Here is a 23,609-nt window from a genome sequence, read left to right as displayed (position 1 = left end):
TTCCTATGAAACTTTTTTGATACATGTCCTGGTATCAACAGTCTGAGTCATCTGAAGAGCTTGCACAGCACAAATTACACTTTAATCACAGCAGCTGTATTATGGAGAAAAAATCTTGGAAGACTGCTCAGAGCAATACAAGATTTAAGTAGAAATGAAGTGGCTGCAGTCAGAAGGTATAATTAATGTAACAATGCAACATGCTCGCTTAGCTATTACTTTAAAACATAGACTCTTATGACATGACCACGTGTCCACTGATCAGAGGGAAATCAGGTGCATGCAAAAACAGAAAATATAAAATGGAGGATAGTTATTACAAATGATTGCTTGCTAGTTATAGCAGCCTTTTTGATTGTGTTTGATCAAAAATTCCCAACTGAAAAATTAAAAAGGAAAGACTCAATGAGTTTACTTGTTATTAAAATAGAATCTATTGCATGCTGGCATAGACATGGTTGAGCAACGCAAATGCATATACTAAACTTCCATTATATTCTCATCTAACAGTCACCAGCTGCTTGACAATGGTGCTGTTTTAAACCAGTTGTTCTATTTTAGAGAAGTCAACATTCAGTAACATTGCCTATTGCAAAACATAAAAAAAAAACTGGGAAAGTGTAGACTTGATGAGTGAGGGTGCTCTGATACAGAGAGTTATTTCCAAGTTGTATCAATGTCAGAAGAAACAAAATAGAGTTCAGACAATTAAATAAAACAAACAGTAAAACACTGAATGACACAAACTTGAGCGGGAAAAAAACAGGTCCAAATAGAGTAGTGTAGAAGGAAAGATGAAAGTGTCGTGCATAAACTAAGAAACAGATTCTGAGGTGTAGTTACAGGAAAGCAAGAACACCAGTGAATGCGTTCAATACCATATACTTCCTTGGAGCAATTGCTGTGTACTTATGTTGTGGGCAATCCATGAGAGACTGAGGGGAAAAGGACAAAAGCTGAAAAGCATTGCTTATTTTCTTGGCTTTTTAATGATCACCTTAGTTGAAGTAATTTGTAAAAAAATACTAACAAGCATTTTCTATCTTGGAACGTCAAACTGTTTTGACCCAAATGTATCATGTCATTTTATCTCTAAATTAGTAGTCAAATATCAGTCCCAAGCAGGTTGCAATAAACTTTGAAGGCAAGTTGTAACCCTGCCAAACTAAAACAGTGTCCTAACTTTTAACCATAAATTGTTTAGCGGTTCCAATGCCAAACATATTCATAGTATGGTAAGCGATACATTTTAATATTCATGAACTTATGCACACCAAAGTGAAGAGGGATTATCTATTTGACTAATGCAACAACATATAAAGGAAGGTACAAGGAATCAGTTATCATGTTGACAAAGTCTATTAGGGAAATAGTATAGAAATAGATACAGCATAAATATTAATGAGGTCAAATTTATGACCTCATAAGCATGTATCTATATACTTACATTGTATTATCCAAGTATATGTATAAAGCTAATTAGACATACTATGTTATAGATATCTGATAAACAATTTTATGTTCACTGACTAATATTCCTGACAGGCACAACAAAAACAACATGTACGAATGTAATGTGACAATTAACCTATATGCCAAGGATGAAAACTATGGAACATTTGGTTCTTTTCTTGAGTTTAAAAGCCATTGCTTGCAATTTGAAGAATCCTTATTGACATAAAGTTGGAGACATCATGAAAATGTGCTTATTATGTACCAACATCACCATACCAATATGAATCACGAAAAAAGCCCTGCCCATTTATTTAATATTTATGAATGGCAACCAAAAACAATCTACTCATCACGGGGCATCTACCTATTAAGTAGGACATTGATTCAACTTGTGGTTAGTGAGATCATGTCTAAAAGCTGTTTTAGATGATTTCTCATTACGCCCCACCCACTCATGAATATTAATGAGGTAAAAATTGTTCTGCAGTTTACATCACCAAACCAAGTAAGAACTAAATCGGACATATGATGAAGAGATATTGACAGTTTAAGAAGTTTATGTTATGCCCTGCCCACTCATTAATATTCATGAGATGAGAACCAAGAACAATAAGGCACATCTACACATGGTAGGGCATCTACCTACCAAGTATGACATTGATTCAACTTGTGGTTTAAAGGCTAGCCGTCACACACACAATGACATGCACCCATACAAACATACAAACATGCCAGCACGATTGCAGAGGTTACTGAGCATTCAGCATCATAACCAGAAACATATTGAACTGTAATGCTTTTGCAAGTATTGAACCTCTTCTGGCAAGTTCTGAATAAGTTAAAGGAGCATCTTATTGAAAGGTAATTGAATGCTCATGCAGTGTGCAACAATATGCAATTCATACATGAGAAAATCATTACTGAATGGAACAAATCCTATGCTGACGAGAGGTTCTGATCTAGCCCTGATTCTTCGGGTAAGGCTATCACCTAAAAAAAGTGAAAGATGACCATAAAAGGAAAAAGAATGACAGAATGCAAAAAGTATTAAAATATGATGATCGCCAAGCATATTTATCCATTAAGCATACTGATACAGATTATTTTACAGCTGTTTATTCATAAATTGCAGCTTACATATTTGCAAAGTATGCACATCATTCAACTACATTAAACACAAACAAGTTTCATGCACAATTGAACGGAGAGTCTTTAACTGAAAATGAAATGTACTAAAACAACTTTCTTATTCTCAGAGTTGACATTCAACTTTTCTATCGACTTGTCAGTATTCACACATGTGTAAAACAGAGTAGCAACATCCTAAGAACTGTGTAATTTCTATGATTTGTACTGGAGAACTGTAAAGATGACAAAAGTGGAATTCATTCCCTAAATCCCTAGTACATTTCTCTCTATCACAAACTTTAAGTTTGATGCTAAACCACAATATTCTATTTCCATCCAGTTCATTGAGCTGGCAAGTAGCATGGGATTGGATGCGCAAGTAGCAAATAATGTTCTCCGTATCAAGAAATAAATATGGCTTTTTGGTATTTTTTTCTAGTGATTGTGAACTTAAATGCAATTCAAGTTATTAATAATAACTAAGATCTGCCATTACTTCCACTAAAATAAGATTTAAAAGAAATCAAATATGCTAACCAAAATAGCTTATATCTTAAAGAGGTGCATTATGGATAAATCAATCATGCAGAGAGTAATTTTTTCTTGGGCCTGTAGCATTAAATCATGCAATACAAACAAATTGCTCAAGTACCACTGCCTGCCCTGAGATATGGGATTGATGTTGTCTGCGGGACTGAGTGTGAACTGGCTAGAATGGGCCGGCTTATAGTGGACTGGGTGCGTTGCTCACGCATAGCATCGCTCGCTAACAAACATCAGAGAAAATAAGAGGTGTCAACATTAGCATTCTATGAATTTAAAAAGAGTGAAGGCTAATTTCTTCCATTGTGTAGAGAAAAAAATCATCTACATGCCACATATGAAGTTCATTTGACATGATTACATCTATTTTGAGTTATACAGTTTACCACCCAAAGTGTCATACACACACACATACATATTTACACTCATATAGCCACCCAAACAATGACATAGATCCTGTTTGCCTTCGGCAAGGAATAAACAATGGTCAAATGTGTTGTTTAGAAAATATCAGCAATGAAGCAGTCATCAATGGACAATGTTGACTATGAATGACAAACAGTTAATGTACTTATGGTGTACACATACTGTGAATGAGATTCACCATAGCCATACAACAGAAACCAACATTTCATTTGGAGGCATCTACAAACTTCGGGAAAGGAATCAAGACGACATGTGTCATAAAACAATTTCTGTTTAAATTAATTGCCTTATGACACTACCACACATCACATATCACACATCTCACATTGCATATTTCACTTCTTATGTACCGTTACGCTGCATTGTTAGTCCTTAAATATGAAGCACCTTATACTCTCTCTGTTGCACTATTTTGGACTTTCATCAAACTTTGCATCAAGTGCACCCATCTGTAGAATAGTTGTTCAGTTCTGTAGGCTAACAGTCAGTTTGATGGAATTAACTTGAAAACCTGGATTCCGTACAGTAGTGTAAACCTGGATTCCGTACAGTAGTGTAAACCTGGACTCCATACAGTAGTGTAAACCTGGACTCCATACAGTAGTGTAAACCTGGACTCCATACAGTAGTGTAAACCTGGACTCCATACAGTAGAGTTCTGTTTCTTATCCTTTCTTCATACATGCAGCAAATAAAACCTTACTTTATATTTACTTTTCAATATGTCAAGGAAAACTCTCAATTGACTTTGTAAAGATGTCTTCCTGGGTTGTTTGTTTATATTAAAGATACATAGATAGTTTCAACGGTAGATATTAAGGTCCAACGGTATGACCACACCCAAATATTGATATACATATTTAAAATTAGAAATATTACCAGCTATATCGATATTTCACGAAACTTAAAGGAACTGATACACACACTGCTACCCCTAAAGAATCCCAAAACGCATACATTATATGCGTGTATATTCTTGTGATATTCTTAGAAAGTTTATTATATATCTACTATCAACTATCAATCCAGTAACTATCTGTTAAGACTGAATATCTTTACAATTTAAATAAGTTCTTCAGAAAAATATGACATATTTTTTTATTTAAGCTGATTTCATGCACATCCATGAGTAATGCTTCTGAACACTCATGACGACTGTTGGGGAGGAGGGGGGAGGGGTGGTGCCGGGGGTTCATGGGCCTCACCTCCAATCATCAGTTAGGAAATTGGTTCAGTCAGGGTAGTTTTGCATTCAGCCAGGGAAGACATGGGCCAATAATACAGGTGTACGCTCCTCCCATGCCTGCTTTTTCAACCTTACACGAAGTATTTATTAGAATATCTTCCATTTAGGGCTATGTACTTAATATATAAACCTAAATTTATAGTCTCACTATGCCTCAGACAGTGCCATTTGCAATATAAATTTGAATACACAATTCTAGGGAGGACCCCCAACTCCCTACATAGGCTTCAGTGACTTCAGGGCAGCCTCCATTTCATTCAAAACAATTGTTCATTCGCCTCTGGCCCCTACATTAATCAGTCAGGGAAACTTTGAATTTATCGTTATTTATTAGCACAACCTTCTGTTTAGAGCTACTTATAAAATCCCAAATTATAGTACATTGTTAATAGCTGGGATAAGTTGCAGCACTTTTAGATAGTTCTTATTCGTCTTTGATGGGATTTTGGAGCGTAAAAATACATGTCAGCAAGAGGACTTCCATGTACATTTCTCTAGAATATATCTCAGGGCCCTAGTAGAGGCTTCGAGTCCTTAATGGTGGTCCAGGGGCAAACAACAGGAAAGTTCAAACATTTTCAGGTATTCCTTTTCCTCTTGTAGAGAGTTTTAATAACAAAATACATGTGGGAGAGAGAAATTAAATTTCTATTTGATTTATTTCAAAGCCTGGTGAGGTTCCAGGGCCGATGCCATCAGAGGTTGTTGGATTTTGAGATATTTTCTTATCCAGCTCACATAGTGACTTTAAAGAACAAAAGCACATGTCATACAGAGAAATTCAATTTCTGTGGAAGGTATGTACCAAGCATGGCAGCTGCAGTTCTTTCAGACAGTTCTCTTGTAACTGTTTTAACTTATGCACAGAAATACATTCTAGAGATTCCAATATCATCGACTAAATGTATTTCAAGGTTCATGTGAAGGGATATTTTCTGCATTTGTATATCTAGAACAAGTATCTCATGGAGAAGTCTAGGAAGGTTTATATTTAAAATAACCTCTTTTTCACTCCTAAGTGGAAGTTTCTCTCTTGTTTCTCGGTGTGAGTATTCAGTACATATAGTTATGTGTCAGTATTGGCAAGTATTCAAGTATATCTGGTATTATTTATTTACATGTTTGGTATTATCTTCCATATCGTCGAAATGGGTATCAAGCTGAGAATACTTGGTATGTCAATGTATCGACAGACCTTTAGCAGACACAACTTATCTGGTTGAAAAATAACCATTGACTTTGATGGTACAATAATACAGTAGTAAAATACATATCTACCTGGTCTACTTGGCCACAAAAATTTTCCTTTGATGGGCTGACCCTGGCAATTGAAAGAGAATATGCATAGAAAAGTATTAACGTCTGCGTGTTGTCTGATATTTTCTTCTAATTAGTATTCAGATGAAAAAGATAAACATTTTATCAGCCCTTCAAAGAGTCACTTAATAGCACCTGAAATGGTCTGATGAATACGCCTTAATATGAAGTTTATGTTCTCCTTATTACATAGGATACAAAAAAACACTATTATAGGACTCCCTTTGGTGCAAAATCTGACACCAAAAGTACAGGAAAAATGGATCCCAAGGCATCCGTACTGCCATCCACGGCGAAAAAATTTCTTTCCGCAGCCAGCTACCCTGTGACGTCATCGCCAGAACCCATTTAAGCACTTTCACTTCTCATAGCGTTAGCGTTTGAAACTGCTTCTCGACGTGTAAAGTTTCCTCTCCGAATTCCAGCGTTAGCGAAGATTTGGACCTTTATCTTACAGATTCTTCAAGCAACGATGAAGATGACTTTCTCCAACAAAACATTGATGAAGAAGAACCAGCATTTGAAGAAAATAATTGCGGACTTATCAAACAGATGTTGCACAAGCCAACGCTCATGAAGTAGGACCACAAAAAAACGCCGCAGAAGTGCCAGCTTACCATTTTCACTGTCCGTTTTTCGGACAATAAAACAAGACTTTTTGGCAGGTCCAGGGCCTTCTACTTCATCCCTGAGACCAATTTCGCTATCTCCCTGTTTACGTGGTTACTCGGCCGACAATCGGCCTAGGCTACTAAGCCTACAGCAACACTAGTGTAACGAGTTCCACTTGTGCTAGGCAGGTCTCTCATTCTACTCCCTGTTCTGTTGTAGCCTTGGAAGAATCCAATTGAAATTGTCTAATGTTTCTTTTCTTGCTATTAATCAGATACTTTCCAGGCATATCCAGAATATTTCCCCAGACTCAATTTAATGGCATGTGCTGGTTCATAACAATAGTAAAATGTGCACTGCATATTACACTAGTGTTGGATGGTTCCCGAAAACTGGCATTTGTAGTTTGAACGAACCATGTCCAAATTTCCTTAATTTGTTGTCTTTCCGAAACTTGTGCAGTGTAATACCATCTTTGTTTGCGGGTTTTGTGATGACGTCATCGACCGTGTAGCTGGTTTTTGCATTTTTTCAATTCTGGCCAAGGAGCTTAATTACTTTGATTGCTTATTAATCACCATATAAGGGAAAATTTGAATAAATGGCCTGCAGAATGTCATAATAAAAAATGATCAAAATAATAGAATGGGGCATATTTATCTGACCGTGGCAGGTGCTCTTTAACTAGACATGTTTGAAATCCAAAAGAATATTGCTCCTTTCACAATTGCTCAAACTGCATTGGAAAAAAAACCTTATTCATTACAGCACTGTTTACAGAGCCAAGAAATTGCAATATTATGTAAACATTAGAACAATAACGAAAGTGGTCTGGAGTCTTTTACATGAGAAGTGTTAGTAATACGACCCCACCTTTTAATACTACAACACTTCAAAATAAAACTTTTACATATACTTACATGTTTAGGCGAGGGCCCTGGCATTTTATCCTTGTGGGTTAGTCGCCATTTCTCAAAGAGTTTGTGAGCCTCCTCATTGGTGATCTCTTGATTTAGCATCTGTTGGTCAATACGCCACAACTCTATTTTCCAATCTTGAACAGCTGCCACTGAAATTTAAAGTGTACAAGCTGAATGAAAACATTACAGAACAAAACATGTACAAAAGTGGCACATGACTGTATGTGTCTTCAGAAAGTGAGCAGACTAGGAAATGACAACAAATATCTTTAATAACAAATTCATTAAGGTTTCGAAGAGGTAAATTAGCTACATCTTTTAGGAAGCTGAGATCTCAAGGTTTCGTTCTTGAGATAACTCAACGAAGAACAAATCCTTTCTACAGAATGCAGAAGTGATTTTTGGGGAAAATTGTTGATATTTATCTTAAAATACACACACATATATACTTTGACCTATCATCTATTCACTATAGAGTATCAATATTCTATGTACGAGATTTATCAAAGATTCCCTTCTTGAGATATGTGTCATTAGCATAACAGTCTGGGTCTTCAGTTTTTGGCCTCTGAAAACCTCAAATGACCCATGAGTTCATATATTTAATATGGGGCATCTATATATCAAGTGTCAGATTCTCTTTTTGAGATATCACGTTCACAAAATTTTCAGAATATGACCGTTGATAACATCAAGTGACTTTTCACCTATACTAAAATCCATAGATAATATTTACCAAATATGGGGTATCTGCATTCCAATTTTTGAGATTTATCCAAATTTCCTTTCTTGAGATATCATATTTACAAGTGAGGTGCCACACACACACCAACTCCACCATGATTACTGGATCTATGATTTACTGCATCAGTGAAAGAAATTATTGTTCATGTGGAGAGAAGTTCTGAGCCATCCAATACTGAAAAACTTAATTGAATCAAATTAATACCATTTGATAGTACCTATGCCTAAGCAATCCAAAGCAGATAATTTACTTGGCAGTTATGAACAAATTGTAGAAAACAAACATGTTACTGACTAACATTGGTGACTAAGTTGTATTTGTTGTGAGTTTCTCATCAAAGTAAGAGGTAATCCAATTGTCTCACACTGCCAATAGTGTAACATTCATATTGACATATTAAACACACTTTTTGGAATTATGTCTTTTCAGTTTAAGAACAATGCTTTTTATGTCATCCACAAGCGTGGTTCAGTATTATTATTAAACAAATCTTCTTAGTACACATTCTTGTTTTGAGGTACAACATTGGAAACTGGGATTCCTAGCCACACTTTGTATGCAGAGCTTGGAAGAAACTACAAACCAGCATTGAAGAAACCTCTTGAAGGTAAATTGTTACTGCCACACTATGAGGAGAAACTTGTATCAGGGAGCAACAGCAGCAACTCCCTGGTCTTATTTGCAGTCTAGTAAAGTCATATCATATTAACTTTAGTCATGTACTCGTTGTGACACTTCATTGTAAAGGGTCCAATAAAACTGATTAACCCTGAAAAAACTCACTACAGTGTAACAATGTATTAAGTTTGAAGTTAATCCAAGCTTGCTTTTGAAATTGTCAAGTTTATCGAGGTTAACCTCTCTTGACTTGAAATGACATTTGACTTCACGACTTCACAGAAAACAATAGGTTTTTTGTACTCACTAAAGTAAATAAACTGTATGAAGTTCATCAAGCCTTGCTTTTGAAGTTATCATGTTTAAAATGTTTTCAAACATTGACCCCTTTAATCTAAAGTTACTTTTGACCTGTATGAAAAACATTAGGCTTCTTCTGCTCTCTAAACATGCTACATGTGGAGTTCAACCAAGCTTTGATTGAAGTTTTTGAGACTTTGAACTCTACTCACATGACCTATCATCTCTACAAAAACAACAGTTTCAGTTCAGTTTGAAGAGAGAAACATGTCTTTCTTGAGCTGCACAACATTCCAATTCTATAACTTTCAGAAAGTCTTTAAAATTCCTTCACAGGGCATGGAGTTATCATCAGCTCCCAGATATCGGCTGCACATTATGTAGATAAACTTAGCTCACCAGTTCATCAGATACAGCAATCTCATAAGATCTCTCATACTGGTTAGTTTTTGAAAAAAACACAATCTGAATGGACAATTTCAAACAATGCTAGATGCAACACCTTCCAGTCATCCATGCCATACACACACCCTTACCATTTTCATCTGGATTCTGGGTTGCGGATGGTGGTGATGTTGGGTTCATTCGGCTTGGTAGGGCAGGCCCAGCAAGGGGCTGTGCTGGCTGTAGTGGCTCATAACTCTGGGTGAAAGGAGAAAATTGGTACAAAACAGAATATGTGATTCATTGACAAAGATCTATAAATGTGACATTACACTGCTTACATCATTTTACTTTTAATATTATTGTTTACATGAACCATCCTTGAATGAATCATTTCTTTAAATGCTTTTTAGAATAAATAGGGGAAACAATGGACAGTCTATAGCATATGTCTTCCTCTTGCAAGGATGTACCTGAATAACTGGGTAGGAAATACTGTCTAGCTGGTAGTGTATCAGCTATAAGTTGGGAAATATTTGGAAATATTAAGAAATTAAATTAACCAGAAAGCAAAATGCATTGAGGTTTCAATGACTTTATTAAACTAGACTTCTGCTTGTTCACCAGAAATAGCTCATACAATATAAACGTCCTGAACCACTATTTTAATGTACAATTACACCGGCATGATAAACACAGGTCAGTCTACTGTACGTGGCAATACACACTTTCACCAAAAACAATAGGGATCTTGTACTCAACGTGATGCATCCACACACCAAGTATGAGAAGTATCCATGATTTCTACTATGAGATATCATGTTTAAAAGGTTTCCGCGTTTGACCACTGGTGACCCAGATGAACTTTGACCTCCCACCAAAAACAATTGAATTCTTCTATTCAATATAACGCATCCACATGAAAAGTATTCATACTTCCTATCATGAGATATTGTGTTTACAAGGTATTCAGTCTTTGACCTTGTGTGACGTCAGATACCATTCTTCTACTCACTATAATGCATCCACATGCCAAGTATGAAAAGATCCCATGCTTTCTAACTTGAGATATCTTGTGTAAAAGGTTTTCAATTCTTTGACCTCTGGTGATCTCAGATGACCTTTAACCTCCACCAAAAACAATAGGGTTCTTTTACTCAATATATGGCATCTACTAGCCAAGTATGAAACGTATCCATGATTCCTATGTTGAGATATTGCGTTTACAAGCTGGGCATATCACACAGACATACATACATACATACACACAAGCACACACAAAATACACATACGTACGGGATCCTGACTACAGTTCTTTTGTGATCAAAATTAAACATTAAAGTTAAACAGTCTAACTGTTAAACCTAACACTTTCATGAAAGAGATATTCAAGTAGCAGACAATGTAGCACTTATCTTACAGAGAAAAATATTCTACAATGTAAGTTGCAAACTCCATCTATAAAGAATCTTGTACCAAACTTGAGATACTGTCATACATGTATATATTCTATATTACTCTAGTAAACCACTGAGTGACTATCAAGTTGATGACAGGAGGTCATCACATGTTAATAAATGGCTACTAACATGAGGAACACCATTTTGTTTTGTGTCTTATTAAGTCTGTAAACACCTACATAAGATGACATAAACATGGTGTTAGAAGTGGTGCTATAACAATCCACTACCCAAAGCACAATATGGAGTGAATGTTTAGCAAAAAGGACCAAGTCAAGAGTCATTTCTCAAAAGAAAACAGCAATTCAGATTGAGAGTGAACGTGATAACACACACACCTGAAGTTGACGTAACAAAGCTCAGAATCATGCACTGTGGATTGCACACGATCAGAGCACACACCTGAAGCTAGCACAAAGCTTATTTCCAGGATGTACTCAACAATACCAAACACAAAGAGAGTTCCTCTACCTAGGTGAGGTACCATATAGAACTATTGCTAGCAATACATTAATACCGCACCAGAAGGCAATGCAAATGACAGGATATACTGAATTGCACTGGAGGGAGTTCAAAGACGCATGTACACGGACTAAAGAATCAAGACTGAGCAAGACATAAAGTCCAAATCAGAGCAGATACACTGAAAAGAATTATAGGCCTAAACTGTATGTGTGTTTTGACAAATCTCCATTATCTGATGTGAATTTGAAAGATCCTGATAAGATTATTGAAGCCCTAGACAGACAAATTGTAAAGAAATCCAACATCATCTTCGAAAGATTCTAGTTCAATCAGGCTGCCCAACAGCAACATGAAACAATTGAACAGTTTGTCGACCTACTAAGGCACTTAGCTAAAACGTGCAATTTTAAGACAAACCGCACTGGTGACAAGAACATTGTAGTTATGACATAATACAAAGATGAAATGATAAGGTATTGACTCAAATTAGGTGCTAAGGATGACAATGCACCAGCTTGATTGTTCAGGCAAAGCAAAAAGCATCTCTAGCGGATCCTTTGAAATCTTCGAGATTGACGAAACTACAAACAAACTAAGAAAACAGGGAAAACAGCAGCCAAAGGCTGAAGGGATTGTAAACTACTTGAAATCAAAACCCAAATGCAGCAACAACAAGCGTGAACCTCCCAAGAGCAAAATGATAGAATGCAATAACTGTGGACACAATTACGAGTGCAAGAAATGGCCAGCCTGGAGAAATCTTTGTTCTTGTGGCCAACGGAATCACTATGAGACAGCATGCAGATCTATAGGCAAACCCAATGCAGCCGCAAAAGACAAAAGAGAAAGCAAACGCTTGCGCACTTAACACCACCATGCATTACCCAGCAATAAATGCACTGTAGACCATTGATTAACCACTCAATTGATCATCATGTTCTTGCACTCTGGGCTCATATGTGTTCATGTGATAACGATCCCCAAATCCACAGTATTGTCATTTACCACACTTAATGGTCAGTTGTATAAATTATGCTTTACATTCTCATCTGTATTTCATGCAAAGGTATGTTGGGAATGTGCTAAGAAGTAGCAAACTGGCTAAATTTTGGTAAAACCTTAGGATGCTGGTAATGAGGATTGGCTGCTAAAGAATCAATAGCTACATTTGGAGTAGATGGAACAAGAAGTTTTTTATTCAATTTTTCAATATAGTACAGATTAACTTTATTAAAGAGCAATTCACTGCAATGTGGATCTCCATCATAGCCAAGCTAGGATTGTCACAAAAGCATCACTGATGTAAGTTGAAGTTGGTTTAGATATTTTTCATGCCTGGCGGCCATGTTTATTTAGGCTAATAGGAATAACAAAAGTTTGTGAAGTCACTGTAATAATAAGAAAGGTTATGTTTGATTCAGAATGATGTTATTCACCATAAAATGTCCATCTATTATACCAGAAATATTTCCCCATCTGATGTGATTTTTAAACCTCTAAACATAAATTGACATAACTCTTAATACAGTTTAGGCATCTTCTCTTCCACTTCTTTTTAAAGATAGGGCCTGCATTTCACTAGATAGTATGAACCAGACAAAGATAATAAAGAACCAACTGGTATGCTGGATGATATTAGATTTTACATATTTAAAAATAAAATACATCCTAACCTGGTTAGATTCTTCATCTTCATCAGACTCATCACGGCGTAAGTGTGGCACCTCTGGAAAGTAGACGTTATAGATGCTACTACCTGAGAAATGAAGAAATCAAAAAAGAATGTCAAGAAATGCTTGGTGCTAACTAAAATAGCTATTACCAAATTAAGGGTACACATTTCAGAACACAAAGAACTATTTGGTTTTAATTACTATGCCATAACGTGTGATACAACAATCCAGCAAAATCCTAAATAATATCACACAGAGAAAATCTGAAATTTACTTGCAAAAATCATAATAATCCTTATGGTGGCATAATTTGTTGCTTTCCCTTGACAAAAAAAGTGGACATCCAATTCAGAGCGAAAATTAAAGTTAAATTAGTGAGCATTTGAGATTTTGTTATTTAAACATTTTCCGTTAAAAGAAGCCTAGTTACATAAATATATATATATGTATATATATATATAAATATATATATATATATATATTATTGTTATTATTATTTATTGAATTTCATATAGTGCAACCCCAACAAAGTTTTCAGTTGTGCTTTACAACAAAATACATAGAGAAGAATAAACCATTCATAAGAAAGTAAGATATCAAATGGCATAGAAAAATATACTAGATGAATGAACAAAAATATAAAATTGTTATGAAAATCAAAGAGAAAAATAGAAAATGCAAAATGTTATATAAAATCTAAATGAAAATTCAAAAATATCAAATATAATAAATACAAATATTGCAGGGGCATATCCAGGATTTTCCAATAGGGGGGGCGCCAGGCATGAATGATCGCCGTCCTGGGGGATGGGTCTAAGGGGAGGGGTGTACAATTTTTGCTTTCAAAGAAGGGCTGAAATGCAAAATGGTGTCATATGCATGGGCGGCGATCCGTACTTCCGAGTGAGGGGGGGGGGTATGACCTTGTTGACTATCTAAGCGTAGCGCCACCATGAGTTGGCGCGAAGCGTACAAGAAAATTTTGGGATTAACAAACCCTCTAGATGGCCGGAAACGGCACTTCCCGAGGTTTCCAAGCGGCATATACCCAACTTTAAAATAGGGATGTCATGTCCGAAATATCTCATAATCAGGATCCAAAATACTTTTTTTTTTAATTTCGGGTGTTATTTTGGGAAAATTGCCCCTGTCAATCTTGTTTCAGGCGCAACGTTAGAATGTTCGAGAGCTCTGTTATATTATTCGATGAAGAAAATGGCCTCATGCAGGCTATTATAGGCCTATACACATGCAATACACAATTACACATAGTTACATTCCTAGGTACCGATTGCTAGGGCATCCAGGTGAAACGTGTATTAAGCATTACCCTGGTTACATGAGATTCTCAGCTGTTCGAGGGAACATGTACGTGTGTAGGCCTACTATAGGGCCTATATGAATACTATGAGGGTGCATATATGTACTATATCAATACCGTGGGCGCAATAATACATTTTGTTGTTATAGGGCCAATAAACCTACAGTCAACTATTTTTGCTTTATAAAGACGCTTTATTTGAAAAGATCGCACTGCGTTTATGGTAGGCGAGAAATGAAGCTAAAAAAGAGCCGTACATTAACGAAGATGCATAAATGTAGGCATGAAAATATTCTTATCCCTGGCATTTGGTGGGGGGGATATGGTGCATTACATCCCCTCCACCCATTTTCATGGGGGGATATATCCCCCCTCCACCCAGGATCGCCGCCCATGGCCATATGTGATCCATTTTTCGACCTTAATAATAAGCAACATTTCCAGTAAATATGGACACAAAATGCACAATTTAGTATGGCTGGCATGTCATTTAGTGTTTATAGTGATAATACAAACACAATTACCATCTATGTTTCTAAAACTATTATGCCGCCGAACTTCGCCAGAACCTTTTTTTGGCAAACAAAAAATAAAGCATACGGGGGGGGGGGGGGTTGAGCGATCACCGACATCTCACATAAAGGTCGTCATCATTTTTTTTTTTTTTTTTTTTTTTTGCTAAACTTTTTTTTTTTTGGTGACGGCCAATAGGGGGGGCGCGCGCCTGTTGCGCCCCCCCCTGGATACGCCCCTGTATTGAAAATTTGAAAAATTGAGTATATAAGTGATTAGCCAGGAAATAAATATGATTTGAGTTTTCTTTTAAAAATTGCAAGATTCTCAGATTGTTTGACATGGTTAGGTAATTTATTCCATTGCTCGGCGCCAAATACACTTATTGCTCTTGAAGCAAAAGTGACCCTCTGTGTTCGTGGAATGATCAGCTTATAAAGAATATTATTTGAACGTAGAGACCTACTAGATTGTGGTGCTAAAGTGAATCTAGATATAAGATATTGAGGAGCAGATTTATCAACAACGCATTTAAAGACCAGCGTTAATATTTTGTGCAGAATTCTTTGTCTGATGGGAAGCCAATGCAACTCCTTTAAAGCTTCAGAAGCACTATCCTCCTTTCCTCTTTGCAGAACAAGTTTGGCAGCCATGTTTTGAGTTCTCTGAAGCATCATAATAACAACATTTGGTAGATTAGCATAGAGGGAGTTAGCATAATCTAAGTGACTTAGCACTAGTCCTAAAACAATAGTATGGCAGGCATCCTTGGTTAGTAAGTGTCTAATGTTTCTTACAAGTCAAAGTCCTGCCATGGCAGCTCTACATTTGGCAGCAATGTGAGTCTTCAACGTTAAATGAAAGTCCAGATGTGCGCCTAAATATTTTACACAATTTGAACTATTTACGGTAGTGTTACTGATACAAATACTGTCTAAAGCACACTTAGATAATAATTTCTTCGATCCAACTTGTATATATTCAGTTTTAGTTTCGTTCAGTTTTAGTCTATTTTGGTCCATCCAAACTTTCACATCCCTCATAGTTATTGAAATTTCATTTCTGACTGTGTTTGCCTCATCGAAGGTTGGTTTATGCGATTGTTTAATTGCATGATCATCCGCATAGCCATGTAATTGGAATGAATCCGGAATGACGTAGCGCAATGTGCTTGCATATGTCGAGTACAAAACAGGTCCTAACAGGCTTCCTTGTGGGACACTGAAATCCAGTCTTTTGGAAGATGATAATGACCCATTGATATTTACACAACATTGTCTGTCAGAGAGATATTTGCAAACCATTCTAAAGACATTTCACCAAGCCCATATTCATTTCCTAGCACCTCCAATAACACTTTGTACAGTATCAAACGCAGCCAAAAGCCCATCAAGCACATTTGTGTCACTTTCTCCATGGCCCATAACAAGTCGTCCAATAAGCTTACAAGAGCAGTCTCACAGCTGAAATTAGCTCGGTATGCAGACTGATACAATGGAAGAGGAGCCGATGACTGAAAGTGCGAATTCAGCTGTTCAAGTACCACTTTTTCAACTACTTTGGAAAGAAAAGGGAGATTACTTACTGGTCTGTAGTTTGACAAATGTAAGTCCACGCCATGCTTTTTGATTAATGGTCGAATGATTGCTTTATTCCATTCATTAGCAAACATACCATTTTCCAGAGAAAAGTTTACAATCTTTGTAAGAGGGTTAATGACCACTCCCAAGACAGCCTTCAAGAGTGGTGTTGGTAAGATGTCAGACAGTTTTCGATGACATACTGCTTATAATACTAGCAAGTTCATCTTCTGTAGTAAGAATTTGCCATATTTCTCTCATGGGCGGCTTGTAAAGTTCATTGTCATATATATATATATATATATATATATATATATATATATATATATATATATATATATATATATATATATATATATATATATATATGAAAATATCTATATATATATATAGATATATATATATATATAGATAGATATATATATATATATATTTATATATAGATAGATATATAGATACGTAAGAAACGTTTTGTGTTAAATACACTTTCCAAAGGTAACAAAATTGTTCCACAATTTGTTGTGCACAGTGATTTTTCTGCTTTGATTTCCAAGTTATACTGCACACAATAATTCAAAGCCTTTAAGTATAGGAAGTTTCTTTCCACTAAATTGAAGACAGCAGCAACTGAGTATGAAGTTGCAACATTCCAGCTGACTTTATGATGTAGAAGCCTAGTTACATGCAAAAAACAAACAGTAGTCACAGCCACAGAGATTCACATTGAAGTGATCTGGTGTACTCAGATGATCCCTTAACCCAATTGATTTTGTACTGGCATCAATGAGTGCCTCTAGTTATAAGCCAATTGAAACCCTCAGAGTAGACTGAAACAACATGTCACAAAATATGAATAAAGTTTGGCAAGTTTGCTCAAATTCAAAATTCAAACTACAGGATAAATTAAGAGCTACTGATGTGCAACAAGTAGGATTACAAAGTGAAGATGATGTTAGTCTGGTTTATTACATTAACCATAAGATCTGTTCAAAACATGAACTACTGTAGATATGTAATGAATATTAGAGGAACTTTGCATAAAGAGTTATGAAAAATTATAGGCAATGGATTAGAGTAAAGTAACATGATTATTTTGCAGTGGTGTCAATAGTTGCTGAAATGGAGAGGATTTAACAGAAATAACATCATTCCAATGCAAAAGTTAATACAAAACAAATGTATGCACTTGTAATATGTTTGGTCAGTTATTAAATTTCATATTTACTTGAAGCATTTGAAAGTTTTTACATGATATTATTTAAAGGAAAATATTAAAAACTTTAGATCTATTTCAGGTAACAGTGATATTAAGGTGTCAAATTAAGCATATCAATTTGTTTTATATAATTTTCTAATAATGAAACCTACTGGACTTATGTTTTTCCTTTGAAGGGTGATCAGAAACTTATTCAATTTAAAATTCCATGTTAGTTAAACCAGCAACATTGTTCAAATGTTGTCAAAAGAAAAATAAAAGTGTAAAGAATTACTTTGATTGCACAACTTGCTGCTGATTTCTGGTGAACACTTACCTACCATCTGTTACTTTTTCATAAACACTTTATGACTTGAGATACTTTCTCTTCTGCATAATATGCATTAATCATGACAAACTGAATAGGATTGAGTTGCCTTTTGTTGCTTCACATATCATTGTTTGATACTCCCTTATCAATGGTATCAGTATTGTGCAGGCTATTGGTTATAATGCTTGTCATGTTGTCCTTGAATAAAACAAACTCAAGGTAAAAAATCTTTATATTTTTGTTCAGACTGCAAGAACTTTTGTACTTTACTATCACAAAGTGAACTAATGTTGTCATAGTAACCAGTAACATTCCTATATGAATACCAGGACCAACTTTGGCCACCAAAACCATCAAATAAATTAAAGAATTACCCTCATCTAGTAACTTGTGCATCTCATGAGGATCACATGGCCGTGGTTTGTCATATCCTTGGCAAAAATGGAAAGAGAATGAAACTTTAGTGCAGTTTCATTTATATGTTGAATGCAATACTTAAATGTACTTTAAGCTGTACATATTTCATGTTATTTAATAAACCTACGAAGTTGAGACCAAATAGTACAAGATGGTTGCATGCAAGCTCACAACTTTTGGTTCCTCAGCCTAAGATAAAGTGGCACACTTTATTCACTGGACTTTATCCAATACATGGTTCTTGGCCCTGAATCGGTCTCAACTGTCTGAAAGAGAAATCCTAATTTTGTAAAGTGAATTATTCTTGCACTAAATAATGGGTAGGCTGTTCGTATAAGCAAGGAGGAGTATTAAGTAGGATTTTTTGAATTTATGAGCACAAGATGAGTTGCGTGACAGACATAATGCCTTTCATAAGAAAAACTTTAGGATTTTTAAGGAGGCATAATGATCTTCAAGAAAAATGTAACAAGAAGAATGAGCAACGTTAAAATTTTAACACATTGTAAGTTTGTGACAGACAATAAATGGTATCTGTTATTAGAAGAAGTGAAGAAATAATTAAAGGGTGCAACACAGAGTTATATGTAACAAAGGAAACTATAGGCAAACCAGTACTTTTGTTGAGTATAATTGTATCAAAGGTATTGTGCAGTGATAGACAAGTTATGGGGACATTCTGCTAGCTGACATGTTATATTGAAACAAATATTCTGCATTATTAGTTGAAAAACTCCATATCAACATTGTTTCTTCCTTGGAGTGGATCACAGCAGGTGGTCTGTGATGTCAATATGTTAAAAGCTTTATGAAACACATTTTCAGCTCAATTGCAATGATGACATCATTCACACTTGTCATTCACACATATCTTCATCATACAACATGCTACAAGGATGTGGTTTTGACCAACAAGTTTGCACAGCTATCAGCATCAGACACTGGCATATCTCTTTAAATTCAGATAAAAACTGCAATCTCAGTGTGTGTAATTTCAAAGTATGTTAAGTCAAAGCTACTGAATTTTTACAATGCCTTAGCAATGTCAAAAGACATTACTATGTTAGCCACAAGGAAAGTTTCATATTAGCCACAAGGAAAGCTTTATTGGAATTCTGCATCTAAAACACAAAGCTATATGAAAGAACTCAGGATTTATTCCTTAACCAGAATACCACCTTGGTAGTGTGATTTATTGCACCATTTTATGTGAGACCATTTCAGGTCAACTGTGTATACAAGGATCTTGCACTTAATACGGTTCATTCATAAGACAAGTTCATGCAAGCTTGACTTTTGGAGTTATTGCGATAGTGGTATTCAGACTTTTACCTCTGTTGACCTCAAATGACCTTGACTTCCACAAAAAATGATAGCAATTTGTACTAACTAAAGTGGATCTATATTCAAGCTTTCCGGATGAATTTATTGTAATTAATAAGTTTTCAGAGGACTCAATGTTAAATGAAAAAATCAATAAGACACAAATGCTGAATTTGAAGATGAAGAGGGAGCCATTTGATTAATTTAACTATTCAAACTAATATTGGGAAGTGTTTTTCTAGATATATGTTGGTTGCACCCAACACCAATGCTTTTTGTGTAAAGACTTTACGTAAGTAGCAGGGCAGAACTGCCTTCTAACTTGATGCATATCCCTAATGGTTACATCTAATGGGCATGTTTTAAGGTTTGTGCAATTTATACATTGCTACTATAAGCGCACTTGTTAAACTAGATAAATAAAACAAAAGATACATCTAAACAAACCCCTTCTTGAGATACTATTTTGTTTACAAATTGTCCACTCTTTAGCATCTGTTTCCATCAGTGACCTTTGACCTGCACTTCACCCAGTAAAGCTTCTGTTCTCATTATGAGGAATTGTGATACTAAGAATGAGAAGCATTCAAATATTCTTTGTTGAGACATCATGCAAGCAATGTCTTGTGATTCTGATCTCTGCTATCCCCAAATTACCTTTACTAATAAAGGGCATTCAAAACTAACTATGTGAGATCCATCTAAGTTTTCCTTTGTTGAGATACCATGTATGCAAGGTTTACAAATTTTGACCTCTTCTGACCTTCAAACTACTACTCACTATATGGTATGAAATCCATCCAAGTTCTTTTTGTACTGTAATGCTTTTAGATCTTTCAAAATTTTGACTTCTGACAACCTCACATGGTATGAAACCTCCACTAAATGCAATAGGAAATATAGGAACAAAGCATGAGATCCTTCAATTTCTCTTTGTGAGACATTGTGTTTACTAGGTTTTCACATTCCACCTCTGCTGAACTTGACTAATAATAATTGGCTTCCTTAACTGAATATATGGCATCCGTACACAGCTTTGTGACCCATCCAACTTTCGCTTCTTCAGCATTTGTGCTTACAAGGACATTGAATATTATAAATCCATGTTAAGGTAACAGAAACAATTACCTATGGCCATCAGATATGATACTAACATTATCCTTAGATCACATCTCTACCTGCATATTTGCTGCCTGCATTCATCAGGCATTCCAAATGCATAAGAATACTTCAACATTATGATAACAATACATCTGTAACCACATATCATCCTCAATCAGTTACAAATGCCTTCCACATGATTGTAGACTAGTTGTGTGACCATTATGGAAATGTGAAACAACAGACACAGAATATGACACCTTATAATGACCTCTGTTAAACAAGACCACTTATCTTACTTGGTTTGTCCCCGTGTAGCATGGTCACATATCCCTCGGACTTCTTCACTACTTCCATGGGATACTAGACCAAATTGAATAGAAGAAAGTCAGATTTGAACACATGAAAATGAAATTTGTATAATTTCAACATTTACAAGTGTGCACTGTTCATTCATAGGAAGATCACATCATAAATGTTTACGTATGTGACAACAACTGATTGCTAACATTAACATCATTTGTCTATAAGAACATGAGCTCAGGGCCGAAAGCTCAAGCAAACAAGGTACCAATATCTGAGCACAGGTACATATGGGAAGTAATGTGAAATACACAGATACAGATTTCTGTCAGGGACCTCCTGCTGCCTGTGGACCCTTCAAGTGGTCCAAAATACTTGATCACATAAAGTCTGTGTCGCTTGCTTGAAGAGTATGTAGTACGTTCTTAAGTGATAGAACTTAACATAGTATTGATTACAAGTTTATTCAAATTGCTTTGTCCTAGTGGTTAAAGGCCTGGATGATGCTTGGACATTTGTCTTAGAACTTCACACACCTTTCTCCTCTGAGTAGAAAACATCACATCTCACATCTCTTACATGTTTCCGTTGTGTACCAACGAAGTCATAACAATGTTATAGTGAAACACAAACGACAACCTCATAGCTGAACACTTACATGCATAATGTCACTAAGTTCCTCATGTCCGTTTTTCTTTGCCATCTCAGCTGGTGATAAATTGTCTTTGTTTCTTATAGTTCCAGCATAATCTGCACCTGGCAGTCCAAGAAGATAGTTGGTGATGTTTTTCAATCCAAAACTGGCAGCAAAATGAAGTGCTGTAGGATAAAGTTTGTCACTTCCTTCTGCAAAATGAGAACAACAAAAGTTTCATTCTGGTAAATGGCAAAATTGGAAGGTCAAGAGTTGTAATCAAAGAAAAAACTTTCAAAAATAACTCCAAAACAAGACCATGATTTCTTTGACCATATATCCACACCAGTGACACAGTTAAACCAAAGGAACTATGGGAACAAAGAGTCACCAACTGTAATTATCACCTAGGTTCTGTGCAAAGGTAACATTAAAAATCATCTGAGGTCAACCACAACACTCTAGTATACAATGGGTTAACATCTGACACATTTCTGTCCATAAATATTACAATCTGAAAGAAATGGAATTGTTCATATGAATCCAGCCAAACATACTTTGTTTGCCTTCTTGACTGGTGGTGAGAGCATCCTTTAACATGTTGTTGTCATGGATATTCTTGACATGTTCATACAAAAGGTTGTCCAGTTGGTTAATACTGGCTGGTGAAACACCAAGGCTTTCGCACATAACGTTCATTGGTTCCAGACTATTCTTCAAGTTCTCAGCAAGTTCGTCAAGATGGCTGACTAACGAGGCATAACATTTTCCAATAACATTGCCTGCATGTGTTACTTCCAGGGTAATAAAGCCAGGGAGCACATCTATAGAGTGTTAGAATGGAGCAAAATGTAAGGAATTTTAATAATAGGTTCAATTAAAAAAGCAACACGTCTTAATATTCTGATATCAATCAAGCTGCCAAAACCTTACAAGATAGTGAAGTTACAATATTTACAAGTGTCATGTCACAAGTGCAGTACAGGAATGGCAAAAGAAATTCAAATACTTTTCCTATTTGTAATCATGACCTTAAAGCAGTCTCATGAACAGAACATAATATTGAGAAATAATATAGCAAAGGAGTACTAATACAATCCTTGATCACAAATATCCAATAAAAATTCCATCAAAAGAGAATTGCACACAACTTTTCATTTCATATCATATAGAAACCAAGTGACAGGACCCCAGTGTTTTCCCTTATGTGTATTAATTGTAAGAAAACATTTATCTGATGCTACATGAAGCGATGGCGACAATGGCCTAAAACTGCAAGCAGTGTTGTGACTCAAAAAATGTGGCTGTCAATTTGCAGCTCTATTGAGAGCCAAACTGCTACCAGTTCACAATATTAGGTTGAAAAGCTAATAACATTCATAACATATTTTCAAAGATTCCACTCAACTGTTAAAGCCTAAAAATGTACAAAGATATTATCATTCAACTTCAGTTATGTTTGTCACATGTTTGTCATGTCTCCCCAACCACCGCCCCACCCCCATCTTCTCGTCCCCTTCAATTCCTCCCCCCTGCAACTTCATTTACTTTTGTTTCCTCCATAGATTTGTACATTCATTAAAGTGAAGAGTATCCACC

General features: G+C 35.7%; 1 protein-coding gene across 9 annotated transcripts in view; it reads right to left on the bottom strand.

Moving 5' to 3' along the window:
- The window catches only part of LOC139969010 (phosphoinositide 3-kinase adapter protein 1-like), a 46,976-nt gene that overhangs the window by 11,399 nt on the left and 11,968 nt on the right, over positions 1–23,609 (bottom strand). For 2 of the 9 annotated variants that reach the window (XM_071973693.1, XM_071973697.1), the window contains exons 6-15: positions 22,568–22,834; positions 22,035–22,222; positions 21,373–21,436; positions 18,607–18,663; positions 13,293–13,375; positions 9,847–9,952; positions 7,648–7,796; positions 6,077–6,119; positions 3,236–3,349; positions 2,377–2,445 (exon numbers count right to left, since the gene is read on the bottom strand). In XM_071973693.1, the coding sequence (XP_071829794.1) occupies positions 2,377–2,445; positions 3,236–3,349; positions 6,077–6,119; positions 7,648–7,796; positions 9,847–9,952; positions 13,293–13,375; positions 18,607–18,663; positions 21,373–21,436; positions 22,035–22,222; positions 22,568–22,834 (1,140 nt within the window). Of the gene's footprint in view, positions 1–878; positions 936–2,360; positions 2,446–3,235; positions 3,350–6,076; positions 6,120–7,647; positions 7,797–9,846; positions 9,953–13,292; positions 13,376–18,606; positions 18,664–21,372; positions 21,437–22,034; positions 22,223–22,567; positions 22,835–23,609 lie in introns of those variants that run through there. The other 7 variants (XM_071973695.1, XM_071973698.1, XM_071973699.1 and 4 more) reach the window with 5 other exon arrangements.

The sequence above is a fragment of the Apostichopus japonicus genome, chromosome 6, assembly GCF_037975245.1.
Source record: "Apostichopus japonicus isolate 1M-3 chromosome 6, ASM3797524v1, whole genome shotgun sequence".
Taxonomy (NCBI): Eukaryota; Metazoa; Echinodermata; class Holothuroidea; order Aspidochirotida; family Stichopodidae; genus Apostichopus; species Apostichopus japonicus.
Note: the sequence above shows the minus strand (reverse complement) of the source record. Positions and strands in the feature narration are given on the sequence as shown.